General features: G+C 41.0%; 2 protein-coding genes across 4 annotated transcripts; both read right to left on the bottom strand.

The window, feature by feature from the left end:
- Nucleotides 1-513: 513 nt before the first annotated feature.
- On the bottom strand, nucleotides 514-7,786 carry slc35e4 (solute carrier family 35 member E4; the record flags this gene model as incomplete). 2 transcript variants are annotated; one of them, XM_080874536.1, is made up of 3 exons in its annotated part: nucleotides 514-3,396; nucleotides 6,180-6,796; nucleotides 7,711-7,786. In XM_080874536.1, 2 exons carry the CDS (start codon nucleotides 6,775-6,777, stop codon nucleotides 2,858-2,860), a joined length of 1,137 nt encoding a protein of 378 aa, XP_080730662.1. In that variant the 3' UTR covers nucleotides 514-2,857. The 2 variants fall into 2 exon arrangements, with proteins under 2 accessions (XP_080730662.1, XP_080730661.1); XM_080874535.1 differs by lacking the exon at nucleotides 7,711-7,786 and having other exon boundaries at nucleotides 6,180-6,813.
- A 1,740-nt stretch (nucleotides 7,787-9,526) lies between these two features.
- On the bottom strand, nucleotides 9,527-23,459 carry osbp2a (oxysterol binding protein 2a). 2 transcript variants are annotated; one of them, XM_080876403.1, is made up of 14 exons: nucleotides 22,998-23,459; nucleotides 21,852-22,057; nucleotides 17,601-17,851; nucleotides 17,296-17,464; nucleotides 16,446-16,566; nucleotides 16,289-16,355; nucleotides 16,069-16,206; nucleotides 15,724-15,969; nucleotides 15,470-15,590; nucleotides 15,236-15,339; nucleotides 14,578-14,673; nucleotides 12,820-13,004; nucleotides 12,492-12,709; nucleotides 9,527-12,155 (listed from the first exon to the last, which is right to left on the bottom strand). In XM_080876403.1, the coding sequence occupies exons 1-14, from the start codon at nucleotides 23,156-23,158 to the stop codon at nucleotides 12,016-12,018; spliced, it is 2,223 nt and encodes a 740-aa protein (XP_080732529.1). In that variant the 5' UTR covers nucleotides 23,159-23,459; the 3' UTR covers nucleotides 9,527-12,015. The 2 variants fall into 2 exon arrangements, with proteins under 2 accessions (XP_080732529.1, XP_080732530.1); XM_080876404.1 differs by having other exon boundaries at nucleotides 22,992-23,120.
- Between the last annotated feature and the right edge of the window lie 1,569 nt (nucleotides 23,460-25,028).

Raw genomic sequence — 25,028 nt, 5'->3', positions numbered from 1 at the left:
ATAATGGCAGGTCAAAATGTATGTTGGTGCCAATCTTTGGTCCATCTAAAGGCCTACTTATAATGACAATCACATATTACTTCAACTGGTTTTTTGTGGAAATATTTAGTTTCGTTTTTTGTTTTTTGGGGCTTATAACACAGGGCGCTCATGTAATAACACTGGGATTTGAAGGGTTAAAACAACGACAATATAATTAAAACTTTACATGAATATTTCAGGGAGAAGTAGTTTTACAAGGTTGGCTAATTTAAAGTGGAATAAAATATGGATATATGGTCTTTTTATGGCGTTTTTGGGCGTGGCTGAGAATGGTCCCTAGGGTAATGGGTGTGAGTTTTTTAAAGGATGGCAGGAGGGTTAAACTCAGTGACCCAACCTAAGCATATAATTACATCAATTACAAAGGATGTGGTTGGTCTCTCTAACCCCATAACAGGAAGGTGGTGTTGAATTCATTTCAGATATGAATGCAGTTTCAAGAACAAGGCAATTCAGAAATGAGGTGTTTGGTTTTGTTATTTTATTATACCAGTCCATTTTTTTCTTTTCATACATTTGCAGGTCACGTGTACATGGATGAGCCGTATCTTTGCCCGTAAACAAGAAAAACACCTACAGCATTCATCAAAACTGCATTCTCATCTACAGTATGTCCAATTAAGGCATGAGGCAGACATTTCATTCCTGAACCAGTATAGTTTCAACCAGTCATATGACTATAAAATACATAACAAAATAAAATAACTATTTACATCCAACTAACTTTGCAAACAATCAAACACAGTATGCACACAGGAACTGTAGGCTTTTTTTTAAGCGGCGTCTTCGTACCGTGTCAATGCAACAATTGCTTTGTTTTTTTTATCTTCTCCAGACTCATAATCTTCTCAAACATGACAAGAACAAGTAGCCAAACCTGCCAAACAGAGCTGAGACTGTGAAATTAGATCATAAACCTGCAAACCAACTACAGCTTACCGATTATTAAATTGTCAAAATGTATATATGAACTATTTTATCTGTGAGCGATCTCCCTCGCTGTGGTTTCTTTATGACTATTGAAAAGCTGCTTGATCTCAGTCCTATGAACGCAAGGGGGCATAAGTCCTGTTTAAGAGTTGAGGTATTCAGTACAGTAGCCTAAAACCAGTGAAATGATCTGTTGAACATCACTTTTAAATGTGAGTGGTGTTATTAAGAAATATAAAACCAGTAAAACCATACACACTGCAAAAGAAATTAAATGCAACCATTTTCAACTAATCATGGAATTATAAAAGCATCTTACACGTTTTGAGTAATTTTCATGAATGACATCCTTGAAATGTTATTCAGCTGAATCAACATGCGGCGTTGTTTGCTGTTATTCTTACGGTGAAACATGCTGAAAAAACTGGTGTGTCATACTGAGCCTTTTTCCACGCAGGGCTTTGTTGTTTTCATCTTTTGAGAGCTCACACTGTACGTGAGCATTGGTCGTATCTGGTCACTGACAGAACAGGTTTCACAAGACAAAAAAAAAAGAAAAAAACCAGAAAAAAAAAGCTTTAAAGTAAACATTTGGCATACCGTGCATGTAGGAAGGTGTGCAACAAGCATCCGAGGACATTTTGGATGCTTTCTGGAGCAAAAGCATGCAAGCGTCTGCTTTAACACACTCAGACTTTACATGTACACAGCTGCAAGACACTTGAGGACCAAATTCCACAGCATTAAACCCCCTCTGATTATTGCTAAGGCCCTAAAAAATAAATATTTTCTTTCATATAAATATCAGAGGGGGGCTAAAATATGTCATAATAAGATGCTTTTTAAATACTGAGAGTGAAAACGGAACACTTTTTAAAAGAAGTCAGTTTCTCTAAGACGTGCTGGCTTAACAAAGGTTAGGATTTAAGAAGCGACCTTAAAGTACATCTCAAGTCTTTTTTTTTTTTTCCTCCTCAGGTCTTCCAGAGGGAAAAGCCAGCTAAGGTTGAGTGACACTCCTTAGAGACCTTGTGAACCTAATTATCAGTGCGCCGTTGTAAAAGTTGGAAATAATTGGACTAGCTCTACAGAGACCGTCTTTCCAGGTTGGAGCGAGAACAAAATTTAGGCCTGAAGTGGAAAGCCACACTGACATTCCTATAGTAGGACGAAACACAGCCTCTTATTAAAAATGTGCTTCAGGAGAGGAAATGTTATGTGGCATTGCACAGAAGTGTCAGCTCTATCCATACTCGTAACTTACCAACACTCACAACAGCAGTGCCTTTGCCTTTATTTAACAAGCTACCCACATTACATGTCTACATAAAAAAGCTGCCAAAAACACCCAGTCCCTTACCACAATAGGGCCGGGAGAGTGTCAGGTAACAGTACCATAAATATAGCTTTTTATTACAAATTGTGCCCGCTCAGATCTGAGGCCCCCCCCCCCCAATCTATGAGGCTTTACTGTAGCGGATAATATCCACAACAGACACCCAAAACGTTGATTAAAGCCCTCTGGATACGAGAACATTTTCACAGTGGAGTAGTAAGAGTGACAGTGTGAATACCTGATGAGGTATCAATGAGTTCAGTGTGCTCATGCATGCATATACCGCTATAGGCTATATGTGACACGGATAAGGGCAAAAAAGTTACCTTCATTGTAAACCAAAGAAATATAAATAAATAATAATAATAATAGTACTACTAATGCAAAAAGGCAACTTTTCCTCTCTGCAGACTCCAGTTCTGTGTGAATTGGAGATAAATAAAGTGGCACAGTGAGGAAGTCAAAAAAAAATTTAAAAAACATCTGTCACTGTTGGCGACACTATAGCTGTACAAAGTCACACACGAGGGTACGACTCCTCTTTTCTTTTCAGTCCATTTTGTCTTCCTGTTTTCTGTCTGTGCCCTGATGATGGGGATGATATGTTTTATCAGACGCACTAGCTTTAACCGAGTCTTCTCCACGTGCACTGTGAAAATCCACTCGTACGGAGCCTTTTGCTTTGGCCCTGCGTGCATCCAGGTAGCTAACGATAAATTCTGAGTTCTGATAGATGAGCATGCCAGACAACGTGAGCACTGCGCCGGCACAGCTCAGGGCCGACAGTTCGCTGCCGAAGAGCAGTTGAGACAACAGCAGGTTTCCCACCACGCTAAGGTTGCCGAGGATGTGCAGAGTGACCGCCGAGGTGAGCGTGATGACGCAGCAGCTGGCCAAGTTGTACATGACCGAGCCCAGGCAGCTGAGCAAGATGAAGACCCACAGGTGGCGGTCGTAATGAAGCGGCGACTCAAGCATAGCCCAGTTTTCCAAGGCGAGAGCAGCTATGGCCAAGATGCAAAAACTGGGAATGGACATCAGGTACAGCAGGAACACGGAGTTGATCTTTTCCTCCTGAAGTAAAATACCTATAAAAACAGACAAATGTACACAGCAGTTACAAACAGAACACACTACTTATTCCCATACAGAAAACAGAAAACTAAGCACTGCCCAGCTGTGTCAAAGTAAAGATACTGAGGCACAGCTAGCGGTGTCACAAGCTAAAAAACGTGACAGCAGTTCTTTCAATTTAATAGTCCCACACATGCTGTAAGTGCTGGAGATGCTGCACAATAACACCAACGTGGAGCTGCAGGTGCATCAACGGTCTGATGAGACTGGGGACGACAAACCCCCACCCCAGCACATAAAGAGTTTCGTATACAGAAAAGACATGTATACAAATGAAAGTACGCAGAGGCTTTGCAATAGAAAGAGGAAACACTTCAAGCTTATCTAGTCACATCAATGTCCTGATCTGTACTCATTTAGGGAGAATTAGTTTATCTGGTTTACTTTATATTTACATCTGTAATCTCTCTGTGACAGCTACATCTGTTGTAACAGCAATGACACGCACATGCACACGCACACACACTTCAAATGGCTATTACCCTTCAGTCTGTCAAAATGTAATAATGTGTGTTTTAGGCAAGCTGGAAAAGGAAGTCAACACTGAAGTGAAGTTCCTTTAACGACCACTTAAAGCAGTACATTCCAATAGACTCTCATGCCAAAAGTTGCTGAAAATTACAACACTAAACCACATGTTTACAGCCTGATATAACCAGATACATTTCATAGTTTTTATTTTCATAACATCGCAGACAGGTGATGATTATCTGCTGTGCCTCACTGAGCCGGAGCTTTTACACCATGCTTGTGCTGTTCCTACTTTTTGGAACATGTTTAAAAGTCTACTAATGTTTTGGTTTGCTATGAGGTGCAGAGCATCCCAGAAGCTTGTGCATCAGCTGTGGTAATTAATTAGTGCTTTATTAGTCTAATTAGCAAATATCTCTATCAGTGTGTTGCAGCAGAATGCTGTATGGACATAGCATGCTAACAGAGCCTGCTAGCACTAACTGACAGGTTAATGCTCCACTCTCTCGTCCATATTTGGTCAGGTCTGGCTCACGTGACAGGGGCCAAATGCTAACCTAGAGCCTTTAAAATGAGTCCAGTGTGGTAGTTATGTCCAGCCTTTAACTACAGTCTATGTAGTTACCATGATGTGTGAGAGCAGCTGCAACAGGCAAAAAAAAAAAAAAAAAAAAAAAAAAAAAAAAAAAAATCTGTATTACTGTAACATTCCCCATTACAAAAGATACTTTTGCTACCAATCGATTCAGACATATTTCCTAGCAAAAACACAGGGAGTACTTTCATAACAGCAGGTCCGTGTGATTTTATGTGCGCGTGTGTCCATCAAAAGGAGAGCGAAAAGCACGTCAGAGGTCATTATGCAAATCTCCTTTTTGGGAAATTTGTGTAATATGCCATGATGTCATGGAAAATCAAACACATTACTGTTAAACAACAAAACTCTAAATGCTGAATGTTTTTAAAAAAAAAATGCCCTAACAAAGTGTGTCAGAGTACAAAAATAAACTGCTGCAACAACACGCGTAATAGGCTTAAAATAGCTTCTTGAAACATGAGACAACATCTGAGGGCATAAAATTTTAGCCATGATTAAAAATAAAATGTTCAGGACATCGTTTACATATTACATCCCAAAAGCAAAAGCAGGACCTACATTTTCCTTCCAACATTTAAACAAAGCAACAAGCAAAAAACATCTGCAATTTGTTAAGAAGGGATTTAAAGTGATGACCCCTGAGGTTATGAGCGTGCCTGTACCTCTGCTCCACCAGGAACAGTGTGCAGCATTACATTCCTCTGAGCAACCTGCATGTCTGCTTCTGCAACAGACTAAAGACAGGGCCTCTCTTTATACGTGTGTTTAGAGACTCTTTTTGTCCCTCTCTGACAACCACATTCTTATGGAGACTGATGACGTTGCGGAAGCTAAGCTACCGATCTGTGGCGCAATCGGTTTGCAGCTTTAAAGCAATTTATGTAATGAAAGCTCCAGTGAGAGCTCAGAACATTAGGTGAATGAGTACACCGGACAAATGCAGCGAGGGCAAAAGTTAGTCCACATGACATCAATCTAAGAAAGGAATCTCTCGCATGTTTTTTTTCAACTGAAAGCCATTCATTTTTACCTCATTTAGATAATCCAATCACGAACTTTAAAGGTCTCTTAAGAATCATTTAAGATTTAACAAAGTCAAGCAACAATCTGGCCTTTATTATTATTTTGGGGGCATTTTAGGTCTTTATAGCTAGATAGGAAAGTTAGAGAGTGAGGGACACACAGGACTGCAGAGAAGAACCTGACTGATTTGCAATTCAAAAACTTCTCAGTTTGTGGTGGATTTTCTGAAATGTTGAGTGTACAAAAAGCTTATTCAGTAAATCGAAACCTGAGCAGCAAATGTAAAGAAGATAAAATCATCTTCATAATGAAATTAAAGTTTATATTAGAAACCAAAATAAACATACAACAGATCAGCCAGCCACTGGGGCATACCACAAAAACATATGTGTTTATTTATCACGTTCCCCTAGCAACTGAAAAACCAGCCAATGTGCCATTCCGCCTTAATGCTAGGGTGCGTTTATGAACGGAGAAGTGAATCACCAAATTTCTAAGAAGTTCCAGGACCGCAGACGGCTGCAGTGTCTAAAATGCTCCCTGATGTCAATTGGGTTATTGTTTTCTTTAGCAACGGGACAAAACAACATGTCAGCTTCCCAGCATGGCAAAACGGGACAGTGATGCAGAGAAAGTGGTACTCACTCTGCTGGATGGACTTGACTCCTCTCAGCATGGTTGCTGCGAACACAAAGAAGCAGCCAGTCTGATCGAACTGGACCTCTCCCATAATGCTGAAAGAGGCTCCCAGGCAGATGGGCATCATGGCTGTGTATTTGATGATGTGATGCTGCTTGCCTAGGATCAGTGTGGAGATGGCCAGGGTAAAAAGCGGGGTGGTAGTGTATATCATTTGTGCAAATGACAGCTGGACATAGTTCAGACCCATGTTTCCAAAGGCGATGCTGGCACAAAACGTCAGGCTCAACAGGAACACCTTACATTTTGCGCTGGGGGTCAGGTCCTGCTCTCCGACCCCTCTGTGGCGGATCACCTGCAGCTTGATCAGGCCGTAATCCACCACTATGGCTGTCAGCATGTGCAGAGCTGACAGCAGCAGAGGGTACCTGAAGTTGTAAACGGCAAATATCCATTTGTTGAGACTGGAGATGGTGGTGCCGGTCACCAGCCAAACAATGACAGCTGACAGCAGATGGAGCATCTCTGCGGGTGGCCGCCTCCTCCTCCTCCCTGTCTCTTGCAGGGTCGCCTCGCATTTTGAGAAGCCATCGGCGCTGATCATGTTCTTATCATTGTCCTCTCTGCAAGGAAAACACATGTTCAGCTCGCACCTCTCATCTCAATCACAAATGGATGATAAAACCGGCTGAAAGCTGCGAAAATAACCGAGAGGCAGCTCTTTTTACCCACTCTGCGGTGTCAATGTTTCCCAGTAAAAAACAGAAGTGCGTTTTTCAGCACCGCCTATAGACACGTGTTTCTGTTTTACATGACGGCCTGATTGTGTAACACACCCCTGCGTTGGCAATATGACATTATCCAACAGTAAGACAGCCGGAGGAGAGGAGCTCGGGGCGGGCTGGAAAACCGTCCGCGCCTTCCAACACACGACGGGGAATGACTGGATTGGTTATTATTATCCCGACGTGTAGCAAAAGGACCGCAAGTGACGAGGCAGTGAGCTGTAAACACGATGAGGCATGCCGTGTGCCTGTCATTTAAAGCCAATAAGTATTAATCTACACATGAAATCAGGGGAATTATGTTTTTCCCGTTTATGCAGGCTACAAATAGCATCTTTTTCCCAGCTCTGGAGAAGCAGAGCGAGAACCTGACATCAGAAGCGACATATAACGCTAAGTGCAGCGCACTCTGACAACATTTCATTCATGGCCCTGAGCGCTTTAAATTTAACAGTTTTAGCCAAAACAGAGGGGTCGACAGCCTCACACAGTTTAACAGTAATGTGTCTGAAGTTATCTGACCTCTACTGTGGACTGGCACTTGACACCAGACGGCTAAATGCCATTATGCTCATGCTAACGCTAGCTAGTGACTCTAAACCGCAGTGTTAGCTAACAGCAGGTTGTTAGCTACAAGAATATTAAGGAAAAAAGGAAACACCCGTTTATCCTACAGGCTTTGCGACGAGTTAGAAACCAATTAGATACACCTCAGAGATACTTGATTAGAATAGGAGCTTCGCCGCTTTTACCTTGTTCTGACAGCATCCCCAAATCTCCGTCACTCGGTCACCAAACTGTCAGCCGAGCCGGGCGGGTGGTGTCATTGGACGGTTCACTTAAAGGGCAATGCTACTGTTTTTAACTGTGTTTGTGTAGTATGTCATAGACCGGGAGTGTCACGCTCATTTTTAGTTCACGAGCTCCGTCTAGCCCAGCCAGCTTAATCCTAAATGGGTCAGATTGGTTAAGAACTGAGTAATTGAATAAAAACAGTACAGCCTAGGATTAAAAAAAAACCTGTGCACGACAGTAGTGCAATAATAAGTAATATGTACTTTAACTATACCAATCTTAAAAACCGGCTGAAGGTGTATAACAAAAATAATTGTGTAATCTTATGCCTGACAGGAGTGCTCACCAGTCACAGAAAGAAGAGTTGTTGTACAGTTTTATAGAGAACAGTAGGAATGATTCTCACACCTCTCTCACTCTCTGATACCTTGATAGATGGGTATCAGTTCTTTTTGAGTTATTACTCTCGCTATATATGCATATATATAAAGTACAAAGGATAAAATTGAATAGAGTTCCTGTTTGAAAAGCAAATGTGTTTGGCACAGCAGTGCATTCAGACAATGATTGTGCTTGCTGAAGGTGCCGGACAGGATAAGTTAATTAATAAATAACTACAAATTCTGACCTTACGCCTCAAAAATCTGATGCCACCATCTCAATGTTGCAGCAGAAATCAATACCTAACGAAATTTTTTCAGAGCTCTACTGTAAAGTTTGGTGATCCTGTATAAACTGTAGCTTTATTTTCCTGGCTAACAGGAGTGCCACCTTGTGTGCTCTTTTTGCTTCTGTAGCCCATCTGCTCTAACATGTTGTACATTCAGAAATGCCCTTGGGTGCAGCAAGTGGTCATTTGACTTACTGCAGCCTTCCTTTCCCTTTGAAACAGCCTAGCCATTCCCCTCTGACCTCTGGAATTTAAAAGGCATTTTCACCCAGAGAACTGCTGCTAACTTTATATTTATCAGACCATTTTCTGTAAACCCCAGAGATGGCTGTGTGGGAAAGTCCCAGTAGATCAGCAGTTTCTCAAACACTCAGATCAGCTCAGACCAACAACCAGCCACATTCAGAGTCACTTAAAATGTCTTTCTTCCCCATTCTGATTCTTCACCGTGTCATCTTGACCATACATGCATTGAACTGCTGCCAGGGGCTTTAAACTTTAATGCACATGCAATTGCATGATAGTAAATACAGTGAGCATGGAAAAATGTTGAACACTGTTGCATCTGTCAATCACAGGCTGCCCATCATCTGGTTTGTAAAGGATTGCTGATGAAATGAGAAAAATAACTGAAATCAAAATACAAATTTATGTTATCTGCCAAATTTGTAAGAGAGCATCTTTCACTGGGGCTTATGGGTTCAGTTTTATTCTAAAAATCTTGGATCTTGGGTAAGTCTTCAGGATGTACTTGGAAGCATGTTTTTACACCTGTGCATTACTTCAGGTGCTGCTGAATGAGTTAAGGGTTAGTTTGCATGTGCACTTGTAAAATATGCAAATGTCTTTTCCATGACTCATCGTCACCATAGCATTGGTACAACAAAACAATCACACTTGCATGTTTAATATTTTTTTTCTAAAGAAGGTGGAGTTTAGAAATAATGCTTTCAGTTTGTAGGGTAAACCTCGTAAATCCATGTAGTTCATGTACGAGTGACGGCTGAGCACATGAGGAAATTCAGTTATTTACTTTTTATTTATTCTTTTTGAGTAAACAACATTAGTTAAACAACTAATACATTTTTTACATGTTTTTGTAGATCAGGACAGTTGCTTTGGACTCAAGAAAAGCTCCAGACAGAAATACCCACTTTAAAGCATTGTGACAAACTCTGTTTTCTTCTTTATTACCTGTGCTTTGTTTGACAGAAGATTAAAAACCACTGGTGTGACAGTAAACGGTTGCACACTGGCAGCTTTAAGTCTTTATTTGAGCTCAAAAATGTAAAATTTCTGAGGCAGTCGGGCACAAAAGGTGTTTCAGTAACAATCCACAAACAGCTAGCTAGGTGAAGAGGCCTAGTGCACAAGCAGTCTAAAACCATGCATAGCTATACTTTGCTGTGGACTTTAAATTATAGAGCATGTCCTGTCAGGTAAACATGACATTGTGCTTTATTTGATCAACATTTCATTGCATCATTTATGTACGCTTATAAACATAAGATTCATTATTTAATTTACCCAACATCTCCTTAGCTGGTATACAATCATGACTTGTTATGTATACATAATAGAGATTAATATATGACAACATGGATGTTAAAGCACTGTATATCTTCTTCAAATGGTACTACGATTTTATTTCTAGTATATTCTAGCTATTTACAGGCCAAAACCAAACAGGCAGCCATATTTGTGCATCATGCCCCGCTGTAATAATACACAGTAAACTATAAATAAACAGGTTATAGAGTGTATTTACTACCAATTTACACAAGTGCTTGCCTCCGCACAAAAACGTGAGCAAGTGTAATGTTTTTGAGTGATATGATGAAATAATGTTAATACAACTTAATATTTGGGCTGAATAAAACAATTCCCTGATTGGGGAGTGTTTTGTTTTTTTTAAATCACAAGTGACTGTGCAGGATTTCTTATTGCTAACATAATGCAAATGAACAATTTTTAACATACAAATAACTAATAGAGTCATTTGCAACCATTTTAAGCAAGGGAACAGGTTCATTGGTACTTGCCACAATGGTAAACCCTGATAATGGGTAAATTTAATTTTAAAAACAATTACTCAGTTGAATTTACCTGGAGGTATACCTGCAGAACCGTTTTAATCTGTACAAAATCTTTTTTGTTTCAATGAGGGGGTTACTGGGGAGTTGCTATTCTGTTACATAATTAAGGCTAAAATTGCCACCAGCAGCAATAATATCTCCTGCTGAGGAAAATCCCAAGATTAGCATATTTATACTTACGGTTTTGTTTAAAGATATTTGAAGGGGTACTCTAGGTGCCCTGGGCTGGTTGCCGGTCTGTTGCAGGGCTAACACATGGAAACAGATAACCAACACTCACATTCACCTGCAGCTATTTAACCTTTAATCATCATTTAAAAAGTTAAACTGATGCAGCAACATCCTAAATTTTAGTTCTTGGTAATGGCGGAGCTCCAAAAATCCTGGATCCTACACTGCAACTCGATTTCCCCCTACCTGGTAAACGTTTGCTGCTGGATCCAGACCTTAAAATCAGTCCATTGCAGTTGACTCATTAGGCATTTTGATGTGAAACAGCAGTTTCTCTGGAAGAAAAGGTTAAACCTGTCCAGATGACTGCTGTGGAAGAATGAGTGCGAGTGGGACTAACACTCCTTTCAAGCTGTTTACAAGTGTTAGCAATTGATGAGGGAAGCCCCTGGTGGCAATGAAAATAATATCATGCAATCTAATGAGCTGGCAGTTTTGTCTGATATGAGGCAAAAACCTTTCAGCATCTTCAGCTTAAGCAGACTTTTTTGAATATAGAGTTTTATATAGAGTCCAAGCTGAGATTACACAAATATGTTGTTTTAGTCATTTTCTCACACTCAGGCTCCTCCAGGGTCAGTGAAGACATTATTCAAGTGCTTTCAGTGGGTGTGTGCTGCTCTCTGCTACTGACTTAAATGTAACAGTGACGGAGGTGGACATACTGTAATTTCAAGATTATGGGAGACAAAGCAATTATCTGTAAAAAGATTTGGTGGAGTGACTGTTCTTTAGAGGCCAGTCAGACAATAACTGTTAATCCTTTCAAACTGCAGTTTGTGCAGTTTTGAGAAACAGATTAATAAAGAACACCAAGAAATCATAGGGATTGGTCTTGAAGTCTTCTAGCACAGAAGAAGGCTTTGTCCTGCTAAATTTATTTTGAAACCCAGCATCACTGGGAGATCTCAGCAAGTTGTGCCAGTTTTGAAGAAAATAAGACATCGGTCTTCAGCCTAGAATTATCCCCACACACCTGATCACGTGTACACTAAACTCCCTTTAGTGTACATATTATTCGCAGCTCTTAACTCTCTTATACTGAGGCCATGCATTTTTTGAAATGCAGATATAACAGAGGAAGAGCAAGTAAATTAGGAACCAGATGTTTTTGTGCTTGAAAATCCCTGGAGAGATTAGCTGTCTCACTCACTCACACATGTACATCCAAACTCATACACACAACTCTCCATCCTTCAGAGTATCCTTAAACCACGAGGAAATGCTCAGCCTGGCTGATGCTGTGGAGCAAGAGGCATATTGTCCTAAAAGATCTGAGGACACTGGCTCCAGTCTTGTCTTTCTTTGGCCTCCCAGTAGCCGCCTTTGTAGATAAAAATGTTATCGCCTGTCTCGTCTGTCCTCTTCTCAAACCACAGTGGCTGGTAACCCTCAATATCTTGCCCTAAAGACAGAACATATGTGCTCATTTTCAGGATATTGCAAAGTTCTTTCTTCATAGACTCTAAATATTGTAAAATTTGCCAATTACTGCAAGTTTTTGTCAGGTTTTGTCAGCTGTTGACCAAAGCTAAAGATCAATAGTCACTCATTTTTATAACAACAGAGCTTTCACCTGTGCTCTTTGTTTCTAAATAAGGAAAAATCTGTTATTGCTATGAGCTCACTGCAAAATAAAGCTCTGAACAGCTGCTCGATATGTGCTGAAGGTTGGCACAAATGATGCAAAAGCCAGAAAAGTCTTTGTCATCACTGTTCTTGTTCATTTCCTTGCACTCACCCTCCTCCAGGGCCTGGTTAGCTTGCGCCCTTCTTTTCCTCTCCAGTCTCTGTCGTTCCTCTAGACGTTGCTTCTGACTGTTGGCTTCATCCCACAGACCAGCCTCCATCAGCCGCTGGTCTGGCCGCAAGCGACTGTCAGTGGGTGCGACGCCCTCTTCTGGCTCATTTAAGGTCAGTGCCAGAGAGGAGAAAAAGTGCATGTTCTCTGCATTTTCTCTGGAGGACGGATTAGAGAACTCAGTGTGACAAAAGATGCAGACCGAGAAGGAGAAATAGCACACCGACACACTCAATCATTAAGATAGAGCACAAAATGTATTACATACGGAAGGGGATATTTCTTCCACAGCAGTTTGGGCGGAAGAGTCTGATAAACCGTCTTTTGTTTCCCTTCGGAGCCTCCGCATCCTTGGCTGCTATCCACTATCTTGGCACTTTCGATTTTGTCATCCCAGGTTCCGGACAGGATGTAATGAGCTGTGCCCTCTCGGTCCTCTACCACTCCTGTCACCTAAAAATAACAAAGAACATAGCACACAAGAAGAGATCAGCCCTCATCGGGGTCTTTAGGTTTTTATTTACTTTCTTTTTTTAAAATCCATTTTAGTTTCAGTTTTTGCTGTTTGAAAATGTCCGACTATGAAACTGCATGTGCACTAGCTAATGACATGCGACTGGGAAGCCATATGAGAATGAGAGCGTGGTTGCATACCACAGAAACAGCATTACTGGGATTTATAAAATATACCTAATTAATATCATTGCCTGTGATAAGAATTTATTTTACCCATGCCCTTACATCCTGCCAGTACCTTAGATGAGCTCCGAAATCATGTGAAAAACAGGTGGACAGCCAGCTTTTCAGATGGGGTCTGCCCGAGTCTGACCCAGCTGATCCTCTTTTATTTCTTCTTCTTTTAATGATCCTGTTTTCCTATTCGTGTTAGTTACTTGTTCTATGTTCTATTATGCCGTGTGAGAGAATACTGATAAGCAGGTTATATAACCTTATTCACTTAAGTGTTTTAATTAAATATGTTTAATCATCTGTTTTGTGTATGACTGTGTTTTTCATATTTGTGATGGTTCGGGGTGTCTGGGGATATCAACGCCCTACCGAAGGGTAGACAGCCTAGAGTGACAGTTGAAGATATTTTCTTTCGGGAGTGATTCAGGAATTTTTTTTAGGAATAGAAAGAAGTTGTCATAACAAGGATGAAGCTGGTTTCTCTCTTTGTGCAAGCAGTCGTTTCCCTCTGATGCATCAGCTCTGGTTAAACCTGACAGCTCAGTCTACTGAGATGTAATTTCCACAACATAAAGTGAAGACACAAATCAGCACTGGAAATTAGTAGAGCTGTTGCTGCTGAACACTGCTGCTTTTCTCCATTAAGGGGGATTTTCGCTGCGTGTTACTGGTTTTAAGGCTGGCAGAAATAGAAAAATAACTCATGGAAAAAGAACCGTGAAAGGCAATTTGGCGTTCCAAAGGGAGATATGCTGCTAGATGGAGTTTTCAGCCATGTGTTTTGGCTCTATGTAACCTCTTGGGTTAGAAGAAAAGGCCTACAGGCCGACTGTAAGACTATATTTTACTTTAATCTCTTCCCAGCTCTCTGGCTGTTGGCTCTTGCTGAGAATATTAATAGAAATATTGCAATCTTTTACTTTTGATATTTCTTTCATCTTTTTTTTAAGCTGTTGTTTGGTTCAACGTACTTAAAATGTGCTTTAAATGTATTTAATTTATCACACATTTTTTGCCACCCCTCCTGAATTTTGCTGCCTTTATGATCTTTAGTGCTTCAACACATCATAGCCCTCAAAGAGAGGTTCTTGTTCTGTTAGTTTGACACTTTGTGCCCTCCTTTTTCTTATTTCTCCAGCTGTAAGGTTGGTAATCCTTGTTTTAAGTAGGTTATCCATTTTTTTCAATATTCAATATTAGTCAATATTAGGAGAAAGTTGTATCTGTTAAAACAGCATTACAGATTCTCTCTAAAGGGCTTGTGTAGCAGTAGACATTCGGCAAATGTAAGACTGAGTTAATGTTGTAGTTGTCTATTAGTTCATCAGAAACTTACTTTGCGTGGGACTTCCCTGGAAAAGTAGCTGTAGGGGGAGAATTTAAGACGACAGGTGTCCTTGGTTGTGGTGTTTACAATGTCAATGTCCCCAGACTGCCAACAAGAAAAAAAACAGATGTGACTTAAAAGTGTACAGTGACTAAAATTACTTTCCTTTATGCTTGGAAAAAAAAGAAAGAAGAAATTTTGCTTTTGTTTGCTGGATGCTTTCCTTATTTCTTAAGGAAATTACTTTCAAATCAGTTGCTGTGGATCCTGTTTAGGCTTACCACTTGTTCAGTTTCCCCAGATTTTTTTAAGGATATGCCAAGTTTCAGCTAATATTGTCACTGTTGGTCCAAAATTATTATTTTCTGCTTGTTGAACTGTGTTATCTATATATTTTTTAATATATTTGACTAAAGAGATTTAGCAAAAAGAAATGGAGTACATAGAGATGCAATTTAAATCCCTTCATTCAGGTTGTTTTTTTATCCTGGAGTAATTCATAGGCCCATTTTAACGGAATAAACAAACAAGCATAAAAAATATTCCTCTGAACATGATAAGCTACAAAGACTAGTCCACAAATGAATGACAAAGAATCTAATACATAAAGAAAAAATGTAAAGGACCTTCAGAAAGCTTTGCGAACTGCTGTCCAAGAGGAACACACCTGATCAATCCAGAGCTTCCCTACAATAATATTGTGCACTGTGGAAGTCACTTTGCTCCACACATAGTGGTTTCCACTCGAGTGGAACTGCAGGTGAATGTTTCCTATGGTAAAAAAAAATGCATACAAAACATCACACAGACATTTCAGTGTATTTATAAATCAGATCTCAGATGTAGTAGCATTTGTGCTCATATAAAGTGACTGTCATCGTGAACACTGACTGCTTCTTACCTAACGGCACCACTGAAATATATTTCCCACGAAATTTGCTGTCTATAGTGATATGCTGCCACAGGGTCCATCCTCGCTGTGACGTCACATGGTGGGCAGCAGCTGGTGGGTGATGACTAACCTGAAAGTGAATTGTATCAGCTGGTGTCAGTAGAGCCAATATAAGCACAATATGTTGGGTGTTTGCTCTCCTCTCCATTGTTTATAAAATGTGATCAAAGACGCATAAACGCAGTAATTAAGTGATTCCTTGCCTGCTCACAGATGGAGCGATAACCATACTCATCCAGCCGATCCAGCTCATAAGTCTCCCCCTGCAGAGGGTTGAAAGGCTTGGCTGTGCGATGGACTGTGGTGGAGTAGGAAGAGACAGAAAAGGCAGCCACCAGGCACATCTGCTCCAGGGACGAGTCGCAGCGAGCGGCCCGGTCCAGAAGCTCACTGTACTCCAGATCCTCAGTCAGACGCTGGAGCATCGACAGCGGCTCGTTGAAGTTTACCTGCAATTGCACATTTCATACACATCTAATTAAGTTCCCGCCACATTAAGCTTTGACTAGAGCTCATTAGTGGAGAATGCAGATTTGTCCACTATTTACAGGCATGGGTATCTTCGATAGATCTTTCCCAATGCAATTTTTCATGATGCTCCACAGGTTAAGGGAGTAATTTGGTTTGTCAGGAATACGGCTGCGCCTTGTTCTTCGTAGCTGCATGTGGTTTGCGCCTGAGGTGTCCTGTAGAGAAAAGGACAAGCTAAGATGAATAGGGCTACTCGGTAAAGTGTTTTTCATTAATATCCGTATTCTTGTGACGTACATTCTCATTGTGAGTCCAGTCATTGGGCACGCCTCCACTCATCATACTCTGATTACTTCCTGAGCGCCTAAGTGAAAAAAACAAATATTAAAAACATTCACAAAAATAGCTCAGCGGGTTAGACATACAGTAACTGTGTAGAGATGATGCCTCTCACTTGTGCTCTATGTTACCAGTAGCAGTCACAGTTATGAACGCAGGTGAGTCCTCCATGGCATCGAAGAACTCTGCCTCGTCATTCTCGTCGCTCGCATCTCCCTCCTGGGATCGCTCCACGCCTACGGCAGCAAGCACAGGACAGGTCAGCTGAGAGTCCTGCACATCCTCTACATCCACACAGGAAGTAGCAAATAATGGAGACTAAAAAGACTTGTATGTTTGCTTCAGGTAATAGAACTTTCATTAATACTTGCCTCAAAGCGGTATGAAGAAGTTGTTTAACTATTAGTAGCTTCGTAATGTTTGCTTTGCAGGTTGCTTTTAATTGACATGAGGCATTTCACATAACTAACATATAAAGGTCTTATTTACCTTTATAAATGTTATTTACAGCAGTTAATGATTGTAGGTGTTCTGTGTTCACACTCTGTGCACTGCAAAAAGGCCTTCCATGCTCAGAGACACATACGCACAAGCCCAGGGACGATTAACAAACACTGAAGCTACACTTCAACATCAACATTGGCCGCTTTGTTACTTTTGTGCGCAAAGCTCAGGTTGTAACCATTAACCTGTTAGCATTAGTTATACCAAACAGAAAAAATGTGCTCCCAAAGACTAACATTGATCACAAAAACAGTAAAACATAACAAACTACATCAGAAAAAACAAAAATCACTAAAATAATAGTTTATTTGTTTACTGTAGTTTCTTATGCAGATTGTAGATAAATATGCTTAAAAAAAGGTTAAAGTCTAACTCAAGTAACCTGTCTGTGCACCACCCGTTGAAGAGGCCCATTTGCTCTTCGGTGACACAGGATGTCTGGGAGACAGACAGAGTCTCACCTGTATATGAGGTGGGATTCTCCCTCCAGGCTCTTTCTAAGCTGTTATGCTGTTTGGCTAACTGTTCGATGGTCTCCTCCAGATGGTGACGCTGTTCTCTCTCATGCTGCAGGGCCTTTTGCCACCTCCGACTGTGAGATTCTGCCACGTCCACAAAGTCACGACAAGCCTGAGGTGTGAACACAAAACACATCAAAGAATGCGGGCGGCACCCTCAAGCTCTATTCCCCCTTTGTTAAAAAAAAGCATTTCTGCTAGCCTCCCATTAGAGTGGCTACATACTGGGGGAGAACTGAATGGCTCACATTGATCATAGCATTGGAGGTGATGCGAAAGAGGGTGGCTCGCTCATTAACGGCTTTCACTTTGTCTGTGCTGTCAGTGGATCCACGCAGGTCCTCGAGTTCACTGAGGGAGCGCTGGAGGGCAGCACCATGCTTTCCTATCAGCTCATTACAGGTGCTCAGGTCATCTAGCTTGCTGGCCAGAGTCTTAAGCACCCCTTGGGTTAGAGTACGATCCTCCTGAGGTACTGGGACTTCATCCCCCGAGTCATCTTCAAACACACATGCACAAAAAAAAAAAAAAAAAATAGAGCCAGGACAGAATTTTATTCATTTACTAAAATAGCATCATTAGAGGTTATTACATGTAAACAGAGTGGGTGTTTGTGATGGTGTAGTAAACAGCGCACTGGGATGTAATGGCAGATTGAGAAATGCATTTAAAATTTAGATCGAGACAAGCTGAGAGAGCATTAATGGGGACTGGCTAGAAGAAGATATTAACACTTCACACCCTGATCCACCACAAATCTTCCTCTCTACAACACTGGAAAGCTGTGAATGAACACTGTTGCCCTGGAAACGTAGGTCTGTGCAATCAGGAGGCAAGGCTATTTTTAGAGGAAGAAGGAGAAAAAAAAAAGATGACGCACTACCCTTTTCTCCTCTGTCTCCCCCTCACTATCTCTCTCTGTACCCATTTGCTGGAGTGAGCCAAACCATCAGTCTGAAGCTTTAATGGAGGAGTGTAAAGAGACTGGGCTGATTACAAAGCATCATGGAGAGATTTATGACAATGCTTTTACCTGAAAGTATCTCATTTACAGTCCCATTTTCACTTATGGAAAGTTAGGTGAAAATGTATATATATATATATATATACTGTATATATATATATATATATATATATATATATATATATATATATATATATATACTGTATATATATATATACTGTATATATATATATATATATATATATATATATATATATATATATATATATATATATAGCATTGTCTCGTCCCAGGATGAGACAAGGAACATCCAAGAATACATTGGGAAGATGGCCCCAACTGACCGAGTGCTCAGTGAATACCTCAGGCAGCAGAAACCCAAGAAAGAGGAGGGAGACGAGGAACCATCATGGAAGGACAGGCCCCTGCACGGTATGTACCACCGGCAGATAGAGGAGGTGGCTGATATCCAGAAATCCTACCAGTGGCTGGACAAAGCTGGACTGAAAGACAGCACAGAGGCACTAATCATGGCAGCACAAGTACAAGCTCTGAGTACAAGATCCATAGAGGCTGGGGTCTATCACACAAGGCAAGACCCCAGGTGCAGGCTGTGTAAAGATGCCCCAGAGACAATCCAGCACATAACAGCAGGGTGCAAGATGCTAGCAGGCAAGGCATACATGGAACGCCATAACCAAGTGGCCGGCATAGTGTACAGGAACATCTGTACCGAGTATAACCTGGAAGTCCCGAGGTCAAAATGGGAGATGCCCCCAAGGGTGGTGGAGAATGACCGAGCTAAGATCCTGTGGGACTTCCAGATACAGACGCACAAAATGGTGGTGGCTAACCAACCGGACATAGTGGTGGTAGACAAACAGAAGAAGACGGCCGTAGTGATCGATGTAGCGGTTCCGAATGACAGCAATATCAGGAAGAAGGAACACGAGAAGCTGGAGAAATACCAAGGGCTCAGAGAAGAGCTCGAGAGGATGTGGAGGGTGAAGGTAACGGTGGTCCCCGTGGTAATCGGAGCACTAGGTGCGGTGACTCCCAAGCTAGGCGAGTGGCTCCAGCAGATCCCGGGAACAACATCGGAGATCTCTGTCCAGAAGAGCGCAGTCCTGGGAACAGCTAAGATACTGCGCAGGACCCTCAAGCTCCCAGGCCTCTGGTAGAGGACCCAAGCTTGAAGGATAAAACCGCCCCATATATATATATATTCATTTTCTTTGCATAAGCACTTTGAAGATTGAATGATGCACCTGCTCACAATTCTGTGCTCTATTAAAACTTCTTATGCAGTATAAAAACAGACCCATATCTATAGCGAGCAATAAATGCCAAAACAAACAACCCAGCTTTAAGTTCATGTAACTGCTTCCATCCTATGCAATGAAACTTTTCTAGGTCCTGCTGTGCTTGAAAGAAAGCCTTGCCTATGTACGGGACATAAACTACTTCAATCTAAAGGGGCAAAGAAATGAAAACAATCAGGGCAAAGTGGATTAAGAACGTCTCTGGAGGAGAAGATTAAAAATGAGAGGGTGAAAAATCCTTCAGGCATCTGTAATGGTTTCATGACCCACATATATATAGAGAGAGAATAATCGCACTCTGCTGGTGGAGCTCAAGGTGTTAAGACGCTATGAATCTGCGATCTGAGGCCATCTGCCATCCGATGTTTTTATATGGAAGTGCTCGGACATAGAATAACAGTATACATGTAGGGCAGAGGGATACTGGTCTAGTCTGTGCACTGACTGGTTAATTTCCACACAGGACTTTGGAGAGTTCAATTGGTGACTCATCGTTGAATCATTTAAAAAAAAGAAAAGAAAACACCCACAGGTGATAGCGGGAGCATCAATATGGACACAGTGTGGGAGGAGAGAGTTAAAAATCAGGGGATGCACTGTAAGCTTCCTCAGCATGGAAAAACCATTTAAAGTCTGACTGTGTGTGCTGAAAGCTGGCTCCAGGACAGGCTGTTTGGATTCATCCTCACGCTTTCATCTTGTCTTCAACACCAGCGGGAAACATTATTTTTTCACAACACACCTATTTATACATATTTCAGAGGAGCCTAAAGATTTTAGTAATAGCTATTATAAGACAGACAGATGCTGTTCGAATCGACTTTTAGCCAATTAATTTGTCCCGCTAATGAGCCCAGATGAAAAAGCTCACTCGATGATAATCTATAATCACATCACACCAAAAAACACAAGGCACTGTCTCTTCTTACACATGCACACAAGCACATCAGCCACAGCTGTGTGAACGACACATAATATATGGAACATAAACCTATGATGAAAATAATTACCCAAAAACATGGAGCAGCAGCACTTTAAGACCATTTCTGGAAGTCTTAAAATGCATAAAACAGTGTAAATGGGCTAAGCTCTATATTTGAACCAGTATTTCATGTACATCTCACACATCAGTCCTTCCGAGTTCGAACATTTTACACAACATTTTTGGGTGTTGCAGACATCAAATCGAACTAGGCAACGTACACAGAGACGGTTGACGACGGCTCTGCTGTGCATGTGCAGTAAATTAAAGGGACTGCCCAACTTACTGAACTCCATAAACATAAAGCTATGATTACTAATGCATACATGGATGCAAAAAAAGCATGCAAGCAAATGCACGGCGACTGTCTCACTTCTAATCCTGCCACTGGTAATATAATGAGCAGGCTACTTACAAGGTGACACAGTCACTGAAAAAGGCTGCCCTCGTGTCTTCCTATTGTCCACAGAGTGTATAGTGGAAAAATATTTTCAATGAAAATGCTCACACCCTCCTGCTCTCTCTTTTTTTTTTCTCTTACCCCTCCTGCTTTCAGAAAGGGGAGGAGGAGTCTACAGGAAGGTCATTTCATTCAGCACTCACTGTCGTCATAGTGAAGGAGACGGGGAGGGAGAAAGGAGACAGCGTGGTGGGGAGGGTAGGTGGCGGTAGCTGCATGTGTGATTCTGCATTTGTGTAAGACAGAAAGATGCTCTATTTGTCTGAAGGTAAAAAAAAAAAGGGAGTATTAGAATGATCATAGCTGAAGGTGAGGTGTAATTTAATATGACAAGATTAAATACAGCTTCCTCTTTTTACCTTTAATCACACCCCTTGCCCCCAACGGACTGTTCTCATAAGGACATACTGAATAACACTGCCACCTTGTGTCCTTCTGTTTACATAACTATAAAGTCAGCACAGAGAATGTGTAGAAATCTAATATGCATTTAGGAAAATGGGTCTTGGTTGTGTCAGCCTGCATTCATGTTACAGCTAAAATTAGTTTGACTGCTTCAGAGCTTCTCGGCTGAACCATGCTGTTCCTTTAAAGTGCAAATTCTGGTGTGGGTGTTTTTGTTTAAATCTCCCCCAAAAAACCCAAACCCCAAAACAACAACAAAAGAAACCCATAAAATAAAGGTACATGACAGAACAGTAACACTAACACTACACTAAAATTTACTGTCCAAAAACACGAATCACAAAGAGTATAAAATGCCTGTCTCACCTGAGTGATGCATGAGGAGAGTGGCGTTGGCTTTGGCCTGTTGCAGTGCTGACACCCATTTCTGGCACTCTCCCTCGGAGGTGGCCTTCAGGTGGTAACTCCGGCCTCCGCTGGTTAACACCAAGTGGCAGGTGTCGCCCACCTCGATGTGCGCCGTCGCCAGGGGAATTGTTCCCCGACAAGTGTGTGCCATCTCTGCCTGAGTCCTGAGGGGAATAACAGCAGCGTGTAACAGCAGAACAAAAAAAAAAAAGGCAAGAATACACCAGCCTCTCTGCTCAGCTCCATGCTGATGTGCCCCATTTACAAAATGGAGCAGCTCCATTTTTGACTTATTTCAGTTTTAAAAGAGTCGCAATAAGTGTCATACCAAACAAGTTTAAGTTTCCCTCAGGAGACAACTCTGGACAATATGTACTGTAGGTTAACAATGACAGCTTTGCCTTGCATGACTTACAAGGCTAAATTTCTGTCCATTCGTCCGCCCGTTCGTCTATCTATCTATCTATCTATCTATCTATCTATCTATCTATCTATCTATCTATCTATCTATCTATCTATCTATCTATCTATCTATCCTCTCTGTCTGTCTGCCTATCTATCTACATAGAGACTACATATAAAATTATATGAATACTATGTTATATATTATTAGTTGTATTATGCTAGGGCCAGTCCCTCTAGAAAGACTAGATTGCTGTTCACTAGATAGATATTTATTACCTTATTATATATAATAATGTAATAATTAATATATCTAGCACTCTATTATAGAATATAATACTATAGAAGACTTTTATGATATGATATTTCAAGAAATATGAATTTCCTGTTGGGATCAATAAAGTTATTCTTAGAGACAGGCAGCATCTATCTATTTATAGATAGATAGACGTAATAAGTGCTATTAGACACCATGTTTAAACTTATATAGTTTTTAACATCGTTCACGGGTCATCTCATTGTAGTTATGACTCATGTGATTTTCATTTATTTATTTATTTAGGCTGCTGTTACTAAACCTCTTCCTCCAGATAAGGTATGCAAAAAAGTTTAATTTCCTTTTAAATAAAACTAATTTCTGACATGCTGCTAACAGCTTCCATTATTATTTCTGATATTATTAACTGAGTAAATCACCGTCACCTGTAGTAGGACAGCAGGCCGTTACTGAGCACGAACCACCGCCTCTGGTAGCCCTTCAGGTAGTTGGTCCATTTAAAGAGCCAGCCTTTGTGGGTATCCACGGACGGGAGGTGCAGCCCGGGCAGAGTCGGGGAGGGTAAACTCTTCACCAGCTCGTTCATTTGCCCCTGTCGGCCGGTGCTCCGGCGGGATGGACGGAGGAGAGTCGGTGCAGTTTCAGTGGACTTGCTGCCAGTCAACAGCTGTACCGATAAGCTAGCTGCGAGTGAGCCAGATTATTGCACTGCAACACTGTACCCTTCGCTTAAGCTACTGCCTGCTTGCAGCTGTGTGGTGATGAGGCAGTGTGCCCCTCCACCCGGAGACACTTTGAAAATGTCGGCTGTTTCAGGAGCCAGGGCGGAACAACAGAGCATATTATTGCACGAAACTACTCAGAGGTTGCACTTTGACTGCGTGCAGGGACAGAGGCAGAGGATGTGAAGGGGGGGGGGGGGGGGGGGGGGGGAGTGATGACGTCCTTCTCGCAGGGTTGTAGCATAAGGATGCGGGTTTGTGTGTGCGCGCGTGCGCGTGTGGCATATGGCATATTTCTACATCGCTGCAGAAAATCATTGCAAAACCACCGAATCACATTTACAGAAGTCTTAATTTAGAAATTGTTGTCGGGGTTGTGAGCTGAAACACACTCCGGAGGCAGAAGTTTTATAATTCAGAGTTAAAAGATTACTTCCTCTATGGGCCCTCAGGTGCACTGCGAGCGTGACGCCGAAAGAGGACACCGTTGCTTCTTTACGTGCCTGTCAGGGGCGTTTCCAGAGTTTATTAAATGGGGTGGGACTGCTTTAACAGATATTCAAGCTTATATGCAGTCCTCTTATTTTATATTGAGTATGTCAAGTAGCAGTTTTTGTTTTCTTCTTCTCTTCTGTTGTCACTTTCTGTCTTATGTTGCCTTCTTTGTGATTTGTCCTGTCTACTTTCATGCCACCTATATTGAATATAATCATAGACTTCCTTTATTCGCAGATCATCGTCTGCTTTTTGTAGTCCAGTGTTCTTTATATTCCTTCTGTGCTTCTGGATGTTTCATAGCATTTACATGTTGCTTGCTCCTCATTTGGATTGTTTGTTGATGGTGTCTGATTCCCTGTATGTAACCACTGCCTGTTTTTGATTAAACTTTAGTAAATTCTACTAAAATGATAAATGCATGAAAATTATTTTTAAGATGAAGGTATTAATTTTTTGCATTTGCCTTCTAATTAAATACATACTCAGCAGCATTAGAACTACCTTAATTCTTCACAGAATAGATTCAACACGTTGCTGGAAACATCCCACACAGATTTCGATCCATGTTGACATGTTGCTGCAGATTTGTTGCTCAGTTTTGATGCAGTTTTTATCTGAAGTCGCATCCAGTGTGGTCTTCTGCTGTCGTCCATCTGCTTCAAGGTTCAATATGCTGTACATCCAAAAGTGCTCTTGTGCATACCCTGACTGTAATAAGTGGTTACAAGTGTTTTCCTGTTAGTCTGAAGCAGTCTGGACATTCTCCTCTGACATTAAAAAAGGCATTTTCATTCAGAGAATGGGTGTTTTCTGTTTTTCAGTCCTGTATACCCTGGAGATGGTTGTTTGACAAAATCCCACAACCCAAAAAAATAAATGCAAATGCAGTGTGGTCTACACCCCTAAATGGAATAGTTTGCTGAAATTTGATTGGTTAGATTATTGTCTGTTGAAAAGGTGAGTGTATGTTTAAAGCTAGTCCTTTGTTTGTATTATTAGTATTACTATAATATACCACCAAAGTGACATATTATACACAAATAGATGCACATATTTGCATATATGCAAAATATTTCATTAAACATTAATTAATTATTTTGATTTATAGCTTTATTTTTCATAAGCTTATTAATCACTTCAGATTTTGACTAAAAATGACCTGAAGCAGGTTTTTAGTGTAATTAAACTGACATTTTAAAAAATTCCAGTAAAATGTGTGCATCACAGAGCCAGTGA

The sequence above is a fragment of the Rhamphochromis sp. 'chilingali' genome (assembly GCF_963969265.1).
Source record: "Rhamphochromis sp. 'chilingali' genome assembly, chromosome: 2".
Lineage (NCBI taxonomy): Eukaryota > Metazoa > Chordata > Actinopteri > Cichliformes > Cichlidae > Rhamphochromis > Rhamphochromis sp. 'chilingali'.
The sequence above is the reverse complement of the archived record's forward strand: the minus strand, read 5'-3'. Positions and strand labels throughout refer to the sequence as shown.